Below are 17,454 nucleotides of genomic sequence, written 5' to 3' on the forward strand. Positions count from 1 at the left end.
CATGGACCACATTGCACATTAGGCTAAAGTTCGGGGACAATATTAATCAAATTAAAAGTTCAAAGATCCACATTACATATTGAGTTAAAATTTAATGACCGTTTGTGTCATTATCCTATAAATTTGTATGCTATAAAAGCAATAAATTACAATCCCAAAAGCTTAGTTATTACACAATCTTTTGAATGTTGCCAACTTTTCCCCCACGTTTCCATGTATTCTGAATAATATGCACGAAAGCAAATGAGGAAATGTAGGCAGTTAAAAGTATAGTCATTAAAGTAAAGACCTTACTTGCCATCATAGATGGAAACATGTCCTAATTCATCTCAATTAAAAATCTTGGAGTTGAATTTACCGTTGTCTAGATAAAGTGGGGTGGCAGTATTATTATTATTATTATTATTATTATTATCTAAAAATTAATTGATTAAATAAATAAATCAGAAGGAAGAGTATCCGAGGTTGAGCTTCATATTCCTCTGACACAAATTGCACTGCAGTAGAGACAAGACAACCATTGATGTTGCCTTTCCACGTGAGGTTGCTTTTTTATACTCATGTTATTACCGATAAGGCATATTAAATGCACGTGTGCACAAATTTTTATTGGAAACTTGGGAAAAAGTGTTCATTGATTCCCAAGTCAAGATAGACGGCAAGTCTCTCTTTTTCTACAAGTAATTAGAGAATCTCTTTGCTTAGGGGCCTTATTAAGGCACTTAATAACACGCCAACCAATAATTAAGGCAACTAATATTTCGTTTTTTCTAATTATTTTTCTGTCAACAATTACTTCCCCCCTCCCCTCACTTTTTTTTTTCGCACAAATATTGTTCACGGGTGCGAGGACGCTAGTATCATAGGTGCGTGATTCGATCCCTGCACTTTTCAAAGAGGCAGAATAAAAGTCAAAGAGATGAGAGTTAGAAATACGACAGAAAAAAAAAAACTTAATTTTTTATATCATCGAACAAAGAAATCATCTCTTTCTAGATGGATTTTCTCCGCACCCTCGAATTTTTCTTTTTTCTTTCCCTTTTTTTGTTATAATCTCCAGCCTAACAATCGAAATTACTAATTAGAGGAAAATTACATACACGAAGGTTGTTGAAATCCTGTAACTAAGCGATGGGCGATATTTAACGTCCTCTCTTATATTTATGTGCAAACAAGAACTAAATTATATGAGGAATGCAAGCGGAGTTGGAGGAAGACGAACAAGGTGCACAAATTCACAGCTTATGCATTATTATCAGGGCAAGATAATTTAAAATTAAGGCTTCGTTCATTTCGCGGAAAATAAATGATTTGAAAAATACTTTCCTAAAAGTGATTACTTATTTCTCTCGAAAAAATGAATAAACGGGAAAATATTTTCATATCCACGAAAATATTAAGACATGAATTATTGGCGATAACAAAAATATTTCCCGTTGACTAATTATTTTAAGCGATGCAAGCGATCGTTTTTGGAAAAATATTTTTCAAGTCATTATTTTTTTTTTCAAAACAAACGAAGCCTTAGTATTCATTCCATGGTGAAGTTGAATAAGTAACCGATTACATAGAAGTGAACATAGAAATTCTTAGGTTGGACTATCTAACAATTCTCCCTGGCCTTTTCATTCTTTTCATCGGGAGTCTTCAAGGAGATGCTTGACAAGTGAGATCATGTACTTGGTCCTACAAAATCTCACATGGTATCAGAGTAGGAGGTGCTGAGTTCAAATCTTTCCAAACCCCAGTTGAATATGTCCACGTTTAGTACGAGGAGTGATAGAATATTTAAATACTAAACCACGCTTTCATCTTACGGTGGTCCCACAAAATCTCACGCACTGATATTGTGCAGTGATTATATACATGAACAGATGATGAGACATGCCAGGTCCTAATTTGTAGATTCATCTCACAAAAATCTGAAAGTTTTCAATTTGGCAAATACCTCGGATGCTATTGCTAATGATTTCTTGGCCGCAACCTAAACACCCTTGCAATGCAGAACATGCACTCGTATGTATATTTAAGTGAAATCACCAGATTTAGCTGTTTTTTCTGATTAAAGAAGGAAGGAGTGAAGATCCAGGCTCCACCAAAGCTCGTGACAGTAATAAGAGCCTCTTTTTTTATGATCTGTGTGTGAAAATACCAGACATGTAGCGATCATTGTGTTCGAGATAGAATTATTTTTCTTGCATCAGCTCTCTCTTCATCCTCCTTAACTCACACTGAACGTCAAATGCAAAACCAACCCATCTTCTTCTTCCTTCTCAGATTTTTCAGCTTCAGAGCTTTATCCTGTGTAGCTTCAAGCTCCAGTTTTGATTGCTGACTTTGCACCCAAAGGACCGACTCAGGTGCTTCTCAATCTCTCACTTCTTCTAAACCCCTTCTCCAAAATGAGGAATCTTCTAACCGTCACATTGTCACCAAAGCTTCATCTCAAATGAATCTATTTCAGTCCCAGGAAGCAAACCAATCTCTGCATTGTCCTGTTCTGTTTCGTCCATGCTGTTTGTCTCTGTGCTTGTGCCAATGTCTTTTCTTGCAGTGCACAATACACAGCCCTGAGGCTTCTTTCTTTTGTTTTGGATGGTTTTTTTGCAGCGGAAACGACTGATTGGGAGAGTAAAACTGGAGGATGGTGGAGCTACATTCATGCCCAGGAATGGGTAATGCATCTGCATTGTGTACTATAGAGGACCGTGTCGGGAAGGCGGAGAGAGAGAGTGTCGATCACATCGTGGCACAGATTTCAGCTGAACTACAGCGAGAGAGGATCAAGAATGCCGAACTCATGGAGAGAATTTCTGAACTTGAAACTCAAATAAGGGTCAATCAAAATAAAGCTCTTGTCCAAGACAAAGAGGTACTTTCCAATGCATATTCTGTTTGCGAGCAGAAGAGTTATCAACACATCGTATGTTGTCAGGTTTTGTTCATTTTAGTTGTTAATCAAACCATGCATAAATTTCGACCACAATGCATCATCATATATCCGGTACTAGTTGATATTCATACTGTTAAATTATGAAAGGAAATGGTGCACTAGCCATGTATTTTTCTACCAGGTTCGTTCGATCGTAACTTATATGGCTCATCATTTTTGTCTTTAAGTCTCATATCTCCGACCAAGTCAAATTTTTCGTATATGTTATGGTCTTTGAAGGCCGCACACTCTCATCCTGCTTGAAAAGGTTTTCAGCAATGTCGGTTCAATGGATCTTTTAAAATGTCGGTTCTCAGGGTAGTCGGAGAAAAGCACCGAGGCAAAGGTACAAAGAGTCCAAAAGACAAAAGGCAGGTGAATTCGATGGTAGGACTGAAAATGGACTAACTGTTGGTGGTAAATCGGCTTCTCCAGTTGGGCAAGATTATCAGTGTGTGCTGCCAAAGTATGAAAGCACCGAACATGGCATGGTCTATCAGATGAGTATGGAACATACACGCATGTTGGGTTTTGAAAATTTGAAAGATGGTGACGACAGCGATGACTTTGATAATGTGGATGAAGCCAACGATGAAGATGACAATTACCATGGTGAAGATGGCGTTGACATTCACAATGCTGAAGAGAACTCAAGAACTAACAATGATATAATAGCCAAGAAAGTGCAGGTAATGGCGGTGGATACTCCAAAATCCAATCTTTGCTTACAGGAGATTGGACAGGTTCAGGACATGTCGAAACTCGGTGAACTTGAGAACGAAGAAGTCAAGACCGAAGATTGCAAAGAACAGGTAGAGGTACATTCATCTGGATATTATGCCTGTCATGCAGGGTCTGGAAGCATACAGCAGCGCAGGAGTTCCACGAAGGTCGCTTTCTGTCCTAAAGAAGTTAGAAGGATTGTCGAGCTGGAAGCCCTGCAAGAAAAAAATGCGCAGTCTCATACGATGAGAAAGATCATTGTTTTCGCGTCCCTCGGAATAAAGCACGGGTGTGAAGATATGTACGAGCTGGATTTCGACCATTTTAGTATTCTGAGGAAGGGTGAACCCTTTGTCTCTCTGCAAAGTCCCGGGGTAATCACTCTGACATTCTATCTTGACAGCAAAAGCTAATCGGTTCTTCTTTCCATCTCATAAAAATGACGATACCTTAAGGAAAATGCTCATCTTTCTGCTGAATCAGCAGGGACAGAAAATGACTTTGTTCTGTTTCAAGAGAGCAGTGTGATGCAGTTGCTGATAAGAATGTTGAATTTATCACGGTACTTCATTGGATCATAGTTTAAACAATGGCTATGGCATCGAGCATTTTCACCGACTTGATCGGTGATTAGCCTATGAAACATTCTAGCAGGACTTCTCGAATCGTCTGATACAATTTCATATTACTTCTTAGCATCAACTATGAGTGAACGTTGATGTGAATTTGCCTGCAGGAGCACGTTTTATATGAAAATCCCGGCATCCGCAGAAAGGTCTTCTATCCAAATAGACAGAACCCGACATTGTGTCCTGTCCAAACACTAGAGGAAGAGAAGGCCATGCGTCCATCTGACCAAAGCTGCCCGTCATCCTTATTCCTCTGCATCAAATATGGAGGGAGGACTAGAAATCTTCCCCAAAACGAGTTAAGTATTATTCTTTCATGGCTATGATTTTGATAGTCTGCCTCCTAATTCTTAGTCTAATAGAAAGGAAAAACACTTTCAACTTCAGTGAGTTTATTTTGCTCCCGAGTCTCTACCTCAGAGTAGCCAAAGAGATGTTTCCACTGCTAAGACCGAAGGCTTAAACAATTTCAGATACGTCAGGCAGCGGATGGGAAAGAACAAGCTGAAATCCTTCGGGCCGCTTATGTGCAAAATGGCGATGTTGGTCCATGTTCGCAGCGGGAGTTTCTTCTTTAAGGCCCTTGGCATAACGCTGTTGTTCATGGCTGGTTTCACTGATCACCTGATTCAAAAGGAGACCAAAAACAGAAGCTTGGGCTTGCTCCAAAAGTACTACAGGTATAGGAAGTCTAGGAAAAGCATTTGATAGTTCTTATTGCCCGATGCAAACGATGTCGCTTTTTTCTTTTACCACATCCATTAACAGTCCAGCATGAGCAAACACTTGACAGATCAGTTGAAATGCTTACTCCTTAGTAAAGCTTTGTGAGCGTGCTGCAGGAAGGATGAGGATGCTGAAGGAGAGAAATTGTTTCTTGAACTTACAGAAACCTCCGACACGGTAAGATTGCCGTTCCGAATCCAATGTATTTCCATATTCTCCAATAATTCAGTCATAGGAACACAATTCACGACTATAATTCTTGCAGCAAGCTGCCCTCAAGTTGGACCAATCTACTACCAAGAAAGCCTCAACAAAATTCAAACCCAAAAGGCATAGTCATGCTGCGCATGAGCCTTCAAATTCTGAAAGATCATCAGGTTATCCGCAATCAGGAGCCACGAGCTGTGCTCCTCAATTTGGATTAGTCGGCTATAACTCTATCCACACTCAAGCACCGGGAGCAGATAAAGCTTCGAGTTTGAAACCAGCAATCAACAACTATGCTAGTAACATGTCATACTCAAATCCAACTACGTGTCATATGTTCCCACCCCACCAGCCCGCAAACGGTTTCATTCCTATGATGTGTTGGCCTCACCCTGGCACATATGCTTATGCCCCGTTTCCATCTTCGGCAAGTTATTTCCCTGTTCATCCACGCAGTTGCTACACCTATCCTCCTTCGCGCGATTTTTTCCCGAAGACAGTCAGAGGCACGGGAAAGACCGATGCAGTCTCAGGGGAATCTGGTGATGATTCTGGAAGCAGTTCGAGCAGTTCATAGCTAAAAGAAGTGCTATTAAAACCAATTCTAGCTGCCACGACTTGTTTGGGAAATGCGCTGCTGCAGTTAAAGAAATGTACTGGGATTTACAAGGTTCATCCCTCCTTTGTGCAGGTGTGTTGTTCAGATTTGTGTATATGCCAGAGACTGTTTCTTTCTCTGTTGTAGCAGTAATCGGCTTAATAATCAGTAGAATCAATGAGCCGACATTAGCGAAAAATTTCCTACCATCCTGGATCCGTGAAGCTAACAAGGGAGGGCAATGCTCCAATGTCTGTTCTACTGGATGGCCTATATCAATCTCTAAATAATGTGGAATGTACTTCAAAAACTCTCTCTCTCAAGGTTCATGGTCCACACCTTCTGTATTGGTACCCTCCATTTTTGTCCAGTGTCATAATTCAGCACTAACTTCCAACCAAAACTTGTAATATTGCAGGAGGATACACAACATAATTTATGCTGATCCATGGGAATCTTATCCTTTTTTAGGTTCCCCTCACTTTCTTTGCCCCATGTGTTCTAGTTGATTGTACATCTTTGTTTGTTTCATTTTGCCACCTATGGGGGACCATTTGAATTCATTATACTTGAAGGGTGATGAACCACTCTTTCTTGAAAACCCAGTTTGCTTCCATCATCATGAAGATAGAGGAAAAAAGGAAAGCAGCATTCAAAAGTAGATCGATAGATACATCAACACTCTAGAATATGCATCATACACCACCACAGATATAACACAACAGCCCACAATCACTATGCCAACTTAGAGCAGAAAACAAATGCATAAAAAGGGTCACAAGATCTGCACAATCTTCACACCCATGTGCAATTTTTTTTTCCCCCATTCCTACAGATGAACCTACAGAGCAAAAGCAAAAGGAGGCACAACAAACTTCTCCTTCTAGTGGTGCTTGTTCGCAACATTGCACTGCTTCCTGATCTCACCTTCGTCACCAGTGAGAGGGTTGTTCTCAGAGAGGATGGTGATGGCCCTTGCAAACTCCTTGAAGAAGTAGTCCTGGCTCTTGGCCATCTTCTTCACATGGGGCTTGGTCCGCTTGTCGGTGGCAAGCTGGTGGTCCACTATTAACAAGCCCTTGTTGTCTAGTATGTTCCTGTAGTAGTTGTTGTCCAGCACCATGGGCGTGCCTCTGTCGTTCCTCACGTACTGCACAGCCTTTGGGTCTGGGATCGCGTCCGGGCACTTGTGAAGCATGTGCTCGACGTGGTCCGGGTTCAGCACAGGGTCGACCTCCGGGTAGAGCCGGTGAACCAGCTTAACGCAGTGGGTTCGGCCCACGCTGTGAGCTCCTGTTGGACAAATTCAGGAGACAGAATGATGCGCCAACCAAGCAACTAAGATTACTATAACAAAGCATGCATACTAATTCTACAATATGCAGGCTAAACAACTTTGGGAAATAAAGGCCATGATGAAGCACTAGGATCATATAGTAAATTACCTAGTAAAGCAACCACTCCCTGTGTATTGATGCCCATGGCGGCGAATCTGTCGAGCACCACCGAAATGCTTTCATTGTGGTCTGGAAGGTATTGTTCGAGCACCTCAGCTCGGCTCTTCCTACCATCTCGCCTCCCAGTTTTCAAGGGAATGTGAGGGCCTCCTAGCTGTTCAGAGAGTGAATTTCAAACACTTGCTAAATCTGATAGGGTTACTAAATATGCAGAGCATGTATGACAGAGAGATTAAAGAGAAACAGAGGAAAGAAAAATCTACAGATTCTATGTATTCACACTGAAACATGATAATTAGGACAAGAACAAGAGCGAGTACCGAGACGATGCCATCTCTAGCAGACAAGACCAGGATGTCCGCACAAGAAACAACTCCAGGGCACTCTCTCTCCACAGCTTCTTTAATGGTGTCGAGGTACCTGAAGTTCCTTAGACCGAAACTCCGGTCGGTTTCTTTCTCCGACAAGCTCCTCCGCGTCGAGTCCAAGAGCAGCGAAGCATCACATGACTGCATTCACACCACACCAGGCAAATGATGTTTCCAAACACTATCGCGAGCGCAAATCTCAATCCTAAAACATGGAGATCGAGTTCGGTCATCTCTCATTTTGCTAGCTCACCCAGCCCCACTTCGGAGATCTTAGTTCTCGACTCCAGAAGGAGCTCATTGGTCCAACCCAAGCACAAAAAATGTACTTGAAAATTAGTGAAAGATAGCACAAAAGCCGTTTTTCTTTCGCAAGGAAAACACAAATGTTGCTTGTTAAACTCGAAAACAACCGATCTGAACTAACGCTAAGGACAATGTGGGGTTGATACCTCAACAGCACAGTCATGGAAGATGTTCCTCAGCCAGGAGAATGCAGTGTTCTTGTGGCGCTTGTAGAGGAGCTTCACTTGCTCCTTGATGATGTCCTCGGCTTGAGGGCAGGTGTCCTTGTAGAAGTCCATCGCAAGACCAGGCTTGTCTTCCTCATTGGTCTCTGCAATGGCAGTTTTCGGTGATGCTGCCGAGAGAAATAAGAGAGCCAAGAAGATGAGAGCTTTGGATGCCATTTTTCAAGCCACTAGGCGTAGTCTGCTAGTTCTTGAGCCCTTCTTATATAGTGGAAGCGGTGAAACTCCCTATTCGTATTGTCCTTTTTATCATTTTTTTGTTGCGTTTTCTTTCTTCTTTCTGTTCTTTCTTCTTGTGTTCTTTATAATGTAATCTGCATTATATCATAGTGAAGATTATGGTAGATGACCCTTTCAATTTGTTTCTTGATAACTTTTATAACGATATTAGATATATGGTAAAAAGATATATAAGCTCTACTTTGCCGGCTTTAAATAAAGAGGAGAGTGGCTTGGTCGAAATTACGCTTCGTAAATAGGGCAGGAGCATTCCCGATGTCAAATTGATCACTTGTGTTTACCGTGATTTTATGAGTATCAACGCAACTTGCCTAACTAAATCATCATTAATAGTGTAGCCTCACGTCCATACGTCCTTCATTCCTTGCCACTGACATAACTTGCAAGAACGTAAACGGCTTCTAACCGGTTGCAATAGCCGACAATCGATACGTTCGGTGTTAGGATTTGACGCACAATCAAATTGAAGCAAAATATAAAATGAGAAAGAAAAATTGAGACATAAGATTTTATCGTGATTCACCTTTAAACTAGAACTTCAATAGAGGATTCTACTATAATTAATACCTCGTACGTATCGTTACATTACCCAATTACAAGCAAATAAGAGTACATATGTCGGTTGTAATTCACGAGTCAAAACCCAAACTACTAATGAAAAATTATGGAGTTGAATCGTAAAATCTCTACGATGTCTAGAGGGTCTTGCCTTTTTTAAACTCTCGCCGAGGCGATTCCCCCTGATCCCTACCCATTCGGTGTGGAGATCCACGTATTTTCCTGTCACATGGGAGTAGAGTGGCCGGTTCGTCTGAATCGCCGGTTCCCGGGTCCAACTGCTCTTTCCTCCCGGGCCTCCCCCCCGCCCTTTTTTTTTTTATAGAAAAACATGTCGGAATTGGTCCCGAACCGGTGGTTCAGAGCCTGTTCCAACAATTTAGAAACCGGAACCGGTTGGTTCCGGTTTCGGGTGGGAATCGTGGGCCCGGGCAACGGGCCGGTTCCGAGCTCCCGATTCCATTTGGCTATGTCTACATGGGAGTGTGAACCTCCCCCGACATATACACACAACCAGCTTCACAACACTAGGTGACAAGTCTTGTTAGCTGGACTTTGGTCAAAGAATTGGCACAAACACGAATCATATTCAAAATCACCATTGCTCAACATTTAAAGAAAAAGGACTCTTAAAGCAGAAAAAGGAGGGCAAGCTGGGGCAACTGTCACTTTCAAGTGGGCTTTCATTGTCTTTCTTCTTTTTAGGGTTTCATTGCTCAACTAAGAGACGAGGATAGCTTTTTTCCCACGAGTCGGAGAACGTGAGTCCGGAGAAGATCAGAGAAGTTGCATAGTGAAGAGCACTGAGGAACTTTCCTATGTCCATTCATTGCTTTGTCTCCGCATTACAAAGTGCTAATGGCTTCTATTCAGGGAAATCATCCTACTGCGAATGCATTGGCAACTTTTTTGTCAAGTCTTGTTGGCATGACCCATGAAAAGAAAATCAGGCTATTCTTTCCCTTCTATGTGAGAAAAATCAAATGAAGTCCAACATCATTTTCTTGGTGCGAAACGGAATCGAATTTGATGGAGCAGAGAAAATTATTGACTATATGCTGGCAAAAATCGAGCTATGTGCGTAGCAAGAGAAAGGAGAAGCTTTCTTAATGTGATTAGTTTCCCTCGCATTTATTACCATTTCATCTGATAACAATCTCCATGAATCTCCATGTGGGCTTAGCTTACGTCATTGATACTGAAATTTAATTGAGTCAAGGTCATCTGTCCACTTTATAAGTGGGGTTTCTGATAATTGCCATTGTGGATGACATTAATGATGGGTCATAGCATATCTAAAAGTTAGCTAGAAGTTGCATATAAACCAAGTGTTCATGTTATGGAGAGCCTACTAAAAATTTGCTAGCATAGCTTTGGAAAGATTGATTTTCTGGTTGGTTCATGACCATACCACATGATAATAACCAAATTATATTGTTGGGTCACTTATTTGGGGTTTTAATATTTTTGATATGATAGTTGGTAGTTGAAAAGTCCTCTCTGGCTTGAACAATATATATAAAAAAAAGGACAAATGAAGAATAGTCATGAAAAGCTAAAATACTACCATATGATAAAAGCAAAAGCATTCTCATGTTGTTTTATGTTTGGAGATTATTTAGTATGATATTGAAATATTTGGGATTCAAGAATGGGAAAGGTAGTGAGCTGGGGGGAGCTGCCAATAGTAACTAGTCTAAGCATGTACCGCTAAAGGGAAAATTACAAAAATCAGAGCTAGTACTATAGGTTAGGTTTTAAAGTTGACTGGATCAGAGATTCGTGCAATTTATGTTGCAAGCCTTAAATGCAGACGAGTACACTTCACATTAGTTAATGGAAATTGCACGACATTTTACATAATATCGACATACAAGGTTACAGAATATTATTAATGATGTTAAGTATTTAAGACTTTCAGAACACCTGACAAATCTCACGACTCATGGAGTTATCTTATTTGAACCCAACGATCTAATTCTTGGTCAGCCGCCCCCGGCATGGCCTTAAGAAAGTTGCATCAACGTGAATTTGGACTTATGATCATGCTTGTTGAGGCACAACTTAATGTTAAAACTGTGAATTAATGCAGGTATCCTTCCAACAGCATTATAAAAGAAAATTAATGAGGATTTCAGACCAGATTGTTGAGGAACCAAATATTGGTTGGAGCCCATTAAACACCCAAGCGGCCTCGCCACCGACACTTCACTTTCCGCCGAGTCTTCACCAATGATCCAACTTTAAATGATTAAAAAAAGTGTCGGCTTTATTCTCAGCTAGTAATTTTCACTCTGGCCAAAGAAAAGTTCAAAATAATTCATACTTTGACTTAAGTACACTAAAAGTGCCAAATTTATATATGGCGCTCATTTTAGTATTAAAACTTTCAAAAGGATCACTTAAATGTCAAATTTTTTGAAAAATAATCACTTAAGTGTCAAATTTTTTTGAAAAAAACCAACTTCAGTGCCAATTTCGGCAAGTCACGTCGGCTCAAATTAGAATTGATCTTGAAGTGAGCGTTTTTAAAAAAAATTGACACTTAAGTGATCGATTTTGAAAGTTTTGGCACTAAAGTTAGTATGGTACACAAGTCCCGACACTTGTAGTGTATTTTAACCTTTGCACTTTATATTAACAGATGGAGGGTTTGAACTAGGCCAAACTTGAAAAAGTGGTACAAAAAAAAAATTAGTATTTTAATAATGTCTGAAACAACAAATTAGCCTAAGAAATAGGATTTTAAAAAGCATTGCCTTTTGCTTCAAATTGTCCCCACCCCTATCAACGTAGTTATTCAAATTTGGGCAACTTTCCAATCATTTCAATGCTACTTTTTTTTACTTATCATTCAATTTGTTTGGCGAATTTAATCATTTTTTTTGTCACTCCAACACCATTTGTTAAAGGAAAATGCATCCATGATAGTCTAACAGTACTATCACTTCTTTCTTACCGTAGATCCACATACCATCATCATGTATTTTGCATAAAACACTCATTAATTGAAAAATTACAAGGTCGGAAATAATGACGATGCCGTCGGACCATCAGGCTGGTGATTTCCTTTGTTAAATAGCCAAATAATGGAAAAGATTCTTCAAGGGGAACTAATAGAGAAAGCTGACTTGGAGCAGATATATTAACTTTTAATTGTCCTAAAAAATTAATGTCACCCCAATTTTTATATGTCACTCCAGCTACGTAGCTTCATATATGCCTCCGTCAATACATTAAAAACAAAATTATGAGAGTTCAATCGATAACAAAACACCAAGAATCATCAGAACTTACTGTAATTCTAACACGTGGAAAATATTTATTTAGTTTATCTTTTTTAGTCTGTTTAAACTCTCTTGACCATTCAATTCAGATTAAACCCACCCCCACTCCCTAAAAAAAACAAAAAACCTAAAAAATCCTCAACTTCATGTCCTGTTTCAATTATGTCCCCGACTTTTCCTTTTTGGTCAATAACGAAAATCACCAACTTTCACTCGAATTCCAAATCTGCCTCCGTTAACTTTCCGTCTATAGTCACCGTTAGTCGTCCAACGTAGCATTTCCACATCAACAATAAAAATCCGCCACAGCGAGCTCGCGTGGATTTAAGCACTGTTCATGTCACTGTTAAATCCGATGAGGGCTTAGGCCGCTCAAACCCGACTTGGCTCTCATCCTCAAAGCTGGCTTTTTCCTCCCCTACAAGCGCTTTGGTTTCTTTTATGCTTACATTCATCTTGTTTGGGTTTTTCCAGAAATTCTTCGTACGTTAATAAAATTCGGTGTTGGACCCAAAAAAAAAAAAAAAAAAACAGGAACTCTTGAGCTATCAATTCGGACTAAATCTGATGCATAAGAATTGCAATCCGATTCAAATCTTGCCAAAGGCCGAGACAACGAGCGACCTCGTGGGTTTTGTGGGCTTCTTGGGCCACTGTTGAGTACGCATGTACTGAATTATAAATGCCTCTGTTAAGGGTAAATGGGGCATCAACTTTCAAACGTCGTGTGCTTTAGAAAATTGAGACATAAACATCCCAATTTGGATGAATTGAGACCTAATCAAATTTATCTATTTGACAAAAGTATCGATAGAAATTGATTGCGCTATGATTTAATCGAATGACGGGCAAAGTACTTGGTACTTCTAAGGAAGCAATCAATCCAGTGGGATCTACGTAATCGTACTAAATAATGTTTATCCAAGTATTTCGAGGTTGAAAGTAGCTCAATACGATTAGACCAAACATTCTTGGTCCCATGAATTCTAGTATTGAGAATGATGCCCCAACACCAACAAAAGCTGAATTTGATAGCCAAAAGAGCTCATCTTAAAACAAAAAATCTTAAAAAAAAAAGAAAAAGAAAAAGAAAGAGAGAGGAAGAAGACTGAATTTATCTAGATAAGTCCATGAGAGAAGCTATGTGCAATTGTTGCTTCTTCTTTTTAACCTTGAACTCATCTTAGATGATTAGATGCAGAGTGCTTTGAAGCCCAGAACTTCTCAATCTCTTCTGCCGTTCTTCCCGGGATTCTCCCAGCTATAAGCGACCACCTGAAAGCACAACGACATGATTTTTGCCAAAGTAAATCTCTCGAAGTTCTCCCAGATGCACACGAAGTGAAGCACCACATTACCTTTCTCCCACCAAGCTGAACATCCTAGCAATCAGTTTCTCCTCATCTTCAGAGAACTCTGCCTTCGATTCCTCTGCTCTGGCCTCTAGAAGAAGGCATCGTTTTTCCCTCGTCATTAGAGCAATACGGAGAGGAAGGAAGACTGCTATTATCACTGTGTATGCTACAGAAAACACCTTCAATTTCTAAACTAGTCAACTTAAAATTGGTACCTTCTGCACACCCATTGCTTTCATGAGAGCTGTGGTCTCTTTCTCCCATCACTAGTGCAAAAAAGGGTTGCTGACAGAAATCACAAGAGGGTGTAACTGGAAATTTTCAAAATAGGAGATTTGTGACTGTGAAGACAGCGGGAGAAGGGGACTGATAATGTTAATGTTGTTTTTCTTGTTTTTTTCCTCTGACATTATTGATTTTGGTGGTTGGGGAAGAGAAGAATGGTAGGTGCCTTCCTTTGATGGGTTGTTGAGGAGGGTTCTGTGAGTTTCTTGAGCTGGCATTTTGACTCAGCATGACCAAAGCACCAGTCACTAAGCTTCAAAGCAGGTGTTTGTGTATTTATTGATTAGGCTAAACAAGGTGGTCCTTTTCAAGATTTTTTCTTACTTCACGGCACAACAGAACTCACTTTCATATGCACAGGTGCTGCCAAGTCATTTCCCTATGCATGCAACTGTACTTTGGCCCTATGATCATGACCCCATGAGGCCAAATTGGACAACCAATAGAGACAGGTTAGTCGAGGGCATGATATCTTATTCACTTGTTCTAATTGGTGAATGATGTTGCAACCCACAAAAGGTTATATGGTGAAAATATTTATGCAGGCTTGAGTTCATCAAAGAAGAAGCAGAACTTGATATCCTCGAAGCTGCGGAAGCCGACTTGGAAATTTATGCAAATGTTGCAGATTGTTCCGGCAGAATGGGATTACTTACCCGGCCGCTCGCAAGAAAGGAAACATCTTATGCAGCTGTTGGGATTCCATTCGGTCGACTGAAACTAATCTTGAGAAAAATGACAACAGCATACAATTACAAGAGTGTAACTAAGATCCTTGAGATGATAATGTTCACAAAGTTCGCTGCCCGGGGCTTCAATTCTTTGTGGGGAATCAACCAAGCCCCTTATTTCTGGCCTTATTTAGTACCCATTAGAGTAGAAAGTTCACACCGTGCTGGTCGCTGAAGTGATGAGCCTTTCGGAGAGATTATGGAGGACCAGTTTCCACAGCATGCTTTGATTCCTGCTGCAACAGAAGCTCAAGCAATAGCAGATTGATATAGAGACCGTCTTCTCTATTCGTCAAGAACTTTGTCTGATCATATTCTAACCAAACTTCATTAAAATGTTTATGACTAAATTGATATTAATGTAATGCGTTTATGACTTTTTTGACACTTTTTCCCCCTTCATTCGCAAACCGATCATCAAAGATTTTAATTATTTGAAAATATATAAAAATTTCTTCAACCCGTAACCTGTCATTTGTCGTCATTGTAGTACCCATCTCCTAAACCGCTGTACCTTTTCTCTTCACACATGACAAGAACTCGTGTTAAGCAAAAAGCTCAATGAGCGCCGCCGTCTCTCTTCCGGGTGACTCCGATGTAGCAGGACACCGCGGCGAAAATGGCAGTCACGAGGCCTCCGATGATGACCCACCCGCTGGCCACGGACTCATCCAATGACCTGTGCTTTGTCGCTGCCGCAGCTGCAGCCTCTGCTCTCACAAGCACTTCAGCCGCCACCGCCGGGAACTCTTCCTTGTCTTTGGACGGCTTGGCCGCGGCTTCCGATACGAGCTTGCACAATTGGATAGCAGCTCGGGCCTCGACTCGCGACGAGCTCGCAGCAAAAGCCTCCGATGGACCCGCCATTGCTGCAGATTGCTGCGGCGGGATCTGAGCTACCGATAGTATTCATAGCCAAGGCAGAGCAACCCTCTTCATTTCTCAAGTAGCGGGTGTTGTTCTTCTTCTTTCAGGTAAGGTGGCTGAATATTCAATTCAATCCTTCAGGTTAATTTTGATAGGATATTGTTGACATGGATACCCGCCGGCTTACATGACATAATTGGTGTTGATATGAACCTTTTTAATATTATGACAAAAAAAATATTATTTTAATATTTTTCAAATTATTCATTTTTCTTTTCGCTTTTTTGTCTAATTTTTTTCTCCTCTTTCCAGTTGGCCGGCATGGTCACGGCCAGCGAGGGTGGAAAGAGAACAAAAAAAGGACAAAATAAATAAATAAAAAATTTCGACAATTATAAAAAAAAGTTATTAAAAATGTTTATGTCGATGCTGATTATGCCGCATTAGCTGGCCGACGTCCATGTCAATAATATCATGCCAGAGTTAGTCGGAAGTCTTGAATTGACTCTAGGTTAAATATTTAGGATTAAATTGACACAAATGAAGCAGATATAGGACTTTTTTTTTTATACTTTTCCCTGCCTCGAACTCTAAGCTCCCGCTAGCTTTTGCACATAAAGTGCACGAGCAGTCGGCACTTGAAAGTTCAGCGGCCTCACTTCATTTTCTTGCGCTCAAGCACACTTCATCTCCACTTCACGAGCACATCTCTCGTCCCTTGGCGATCCTGGCTTCGATGTTTTGCCCGTCCGCGATCTGGACTTCCTCGGCGTGGACATAGAAATCCAATTCTTATCGGCTCCATCGCGAGATATCTTTCGTTAATTCAAGATTAGATATGCATAGAGGTTGTGATTTTTGCATAGGGGCAGACAATTCCATGTTTGATCTCTAAATTCCTCATGTCACTAGGAGATTTCCATGCTTTTAATCTAATGAATGTTGCATCTTTGTGGCTTAAATTTGTCCCTTTAATCGAATAAAGATTACTCGGTCACGCCCCCCTTTGTCGATTTGCATGAACATTGGGCCTCGGGTTCCTTATCTCTCTGGCACCTTCATCTGACTCAATAATTATTGCTTTATTATTACTTGCTTGTATATTATATTGCTTGAGTACCGTGATCATCTTTCACATGTTACAATATTTAGGGAATAAAATTGATGAAAACCGCATGGTGGGTGTTAGATTAATCTAGCATAACCAAATCTCCATATTTAAAATTTCTTATTCGTATGATTAAAATGGACTCCCACATCCTACTCGGGTTTCTTGCAGCGGCTCCAAAATCATAGTAATCAATTGAATAAGAAAATCAAGTTGTGATATTTAGAGCTTGGGAGAGCCCGTGCTAAGCTTAAGCACCACCTTGCAAGAGGAACCATTCAAGCCCCATTTAGCTTAACTTGTCTCACGGAAAATGAACCATTTGAAAAATAATTTTCTAAAAATAATCGTTTGTATCAATTGAAATTATTAGTCCATTGAAAATGGGGGCGCTCCTTCGGCCTGTGTATTCGGGAACCACCGGTCGTTAACTTGCTCGACGAAGCATTGCCGGTTTCTAATAACTAGTTATCCCGAGACTTAGTTTCCTGGGCCGATGCACAAATGTTCTTTTCAGACCGGATTTGCTAAGAAGAGGGGGCGGCTTTCCTTCTGATTCTAGACAACGTACGAAAAAACCTGCTACGGAACTACATAGCATTTGTTATCAACAATAGTTCGTGTCTAAATAATTTCGTGAATGATAAAAAAAAGTATTTATTAACTTATTTTCGCCACCAATACAAAAGATCATTTTCAGAAAAATATTTTTCAAATCCTTTGTTGTGAAACAAATGTAGACTCGTCCACTTCCCAACGCCTTAAGTAACAACTGTTGTTTGTTTACAAACCGTCATTTTCATTTCTTAACAGCGCCTTAAGTTTGCTAGCTTCTTTAGAAATTATTAATCTA

The 17,454-nt window shown here is 40.3% G+C and overlaps 3 protein-coding genes across 3 annotated transcripts; 1 reads left to right on the top strand and 2 right to left on the bottom strand.

Moving 5' to 3' along the window:
* Window positions 1-2,618: 2,618 nt before the first annotated feature.
* On the top strand, window positions 2,619-6,581 carry LOC115742887. The gene is made up of 6 exons (XM_030677409.2): window positions 2,619-2,872; window positions 3,250-4,029; window positions 4,392-4,582; window positions 4,758-4,964; window positions 5,127-5,187; window positions 5,276-6,581. The coding sequence occupies exons 1-6, from the start codon at window positions 2,645-2,647 to the stop codon at window positions 5,792-5,794; spliced, it is 1,986 nt and encodes a 661-aa protein (XP_030533269.1). The 5' UTR covers window positions 2,619-2,644; the 3' UTR covers window positions 5,795-6,581.
* Window positions 6,582-6,636: 55 nt separating this feature from the next.
* LOC115742941 (peroxidase 42-like) lies at window positions 6,637-8,358 on the bottom strand. The gene is made up of 4 exons (XM_030677495.2): window positions 8,093-8,358; window positions 7,593-7,781; window positions 7,261-7,426; window positions 6,637-7,108 (listed from the first exon to the last, which is right to left on the bottom strand). Exons 1-4 carry the CDS (start codon window positions 8,327-8,329, stop codon window positions 6,699-6,701), a joined length of 1,002 nt encoding a protein of 333 aa, XP_030533355.1. The 5' UTR covers window positions 8,330-8,358; the 3' UTR covers window positions 6,637-6,698.
* Window positions 8,359-13,217: 4,859 nt separating this feature from the next.
* LOC115742874 (transcription factor CPC-like) lies at window positions 13,218-13,986 on the bottom strand. Its single transcript, XM_030677394.2, has 3 exons — window positions 13,826-13,986; window positions 13,614-13,698; window positions 13,218-13,530 (listed from the first exon to the last, which is right to left on the bottom strand). The coding sequence occupies exons 1-3, from the start codon at window positions 13,872-13,874 to the stop codon at window positions 13,434-13,436; spliced, it is 231 nt and encodes a 76-aa protein (XP_030533254.1). The 5' UTR covers window positions 13,875-13,986; the 3' UTR covers window positions 13,218-13,433.
* Between the last annotated feature and the right edge of the window lie 3,468 nt (window positions 13,987-17,454).

This window comes from Rhodamnia argentea, chromosome 9 (assembly GCF_020921035.1).
Source record: "Rhodamnia argentea isolate NSW1041297 chromosome 9, ASM2092103v1, whole genome shotgun sequence".
NCBI classification, from domain to species: domain Eukaryota; kingdom Viridiplantae; phylum Streptophyta; class Magnoliopsida; order Myrtales; family Myrtaceae; genus Rhodamnia; species Rhodamnia argentea.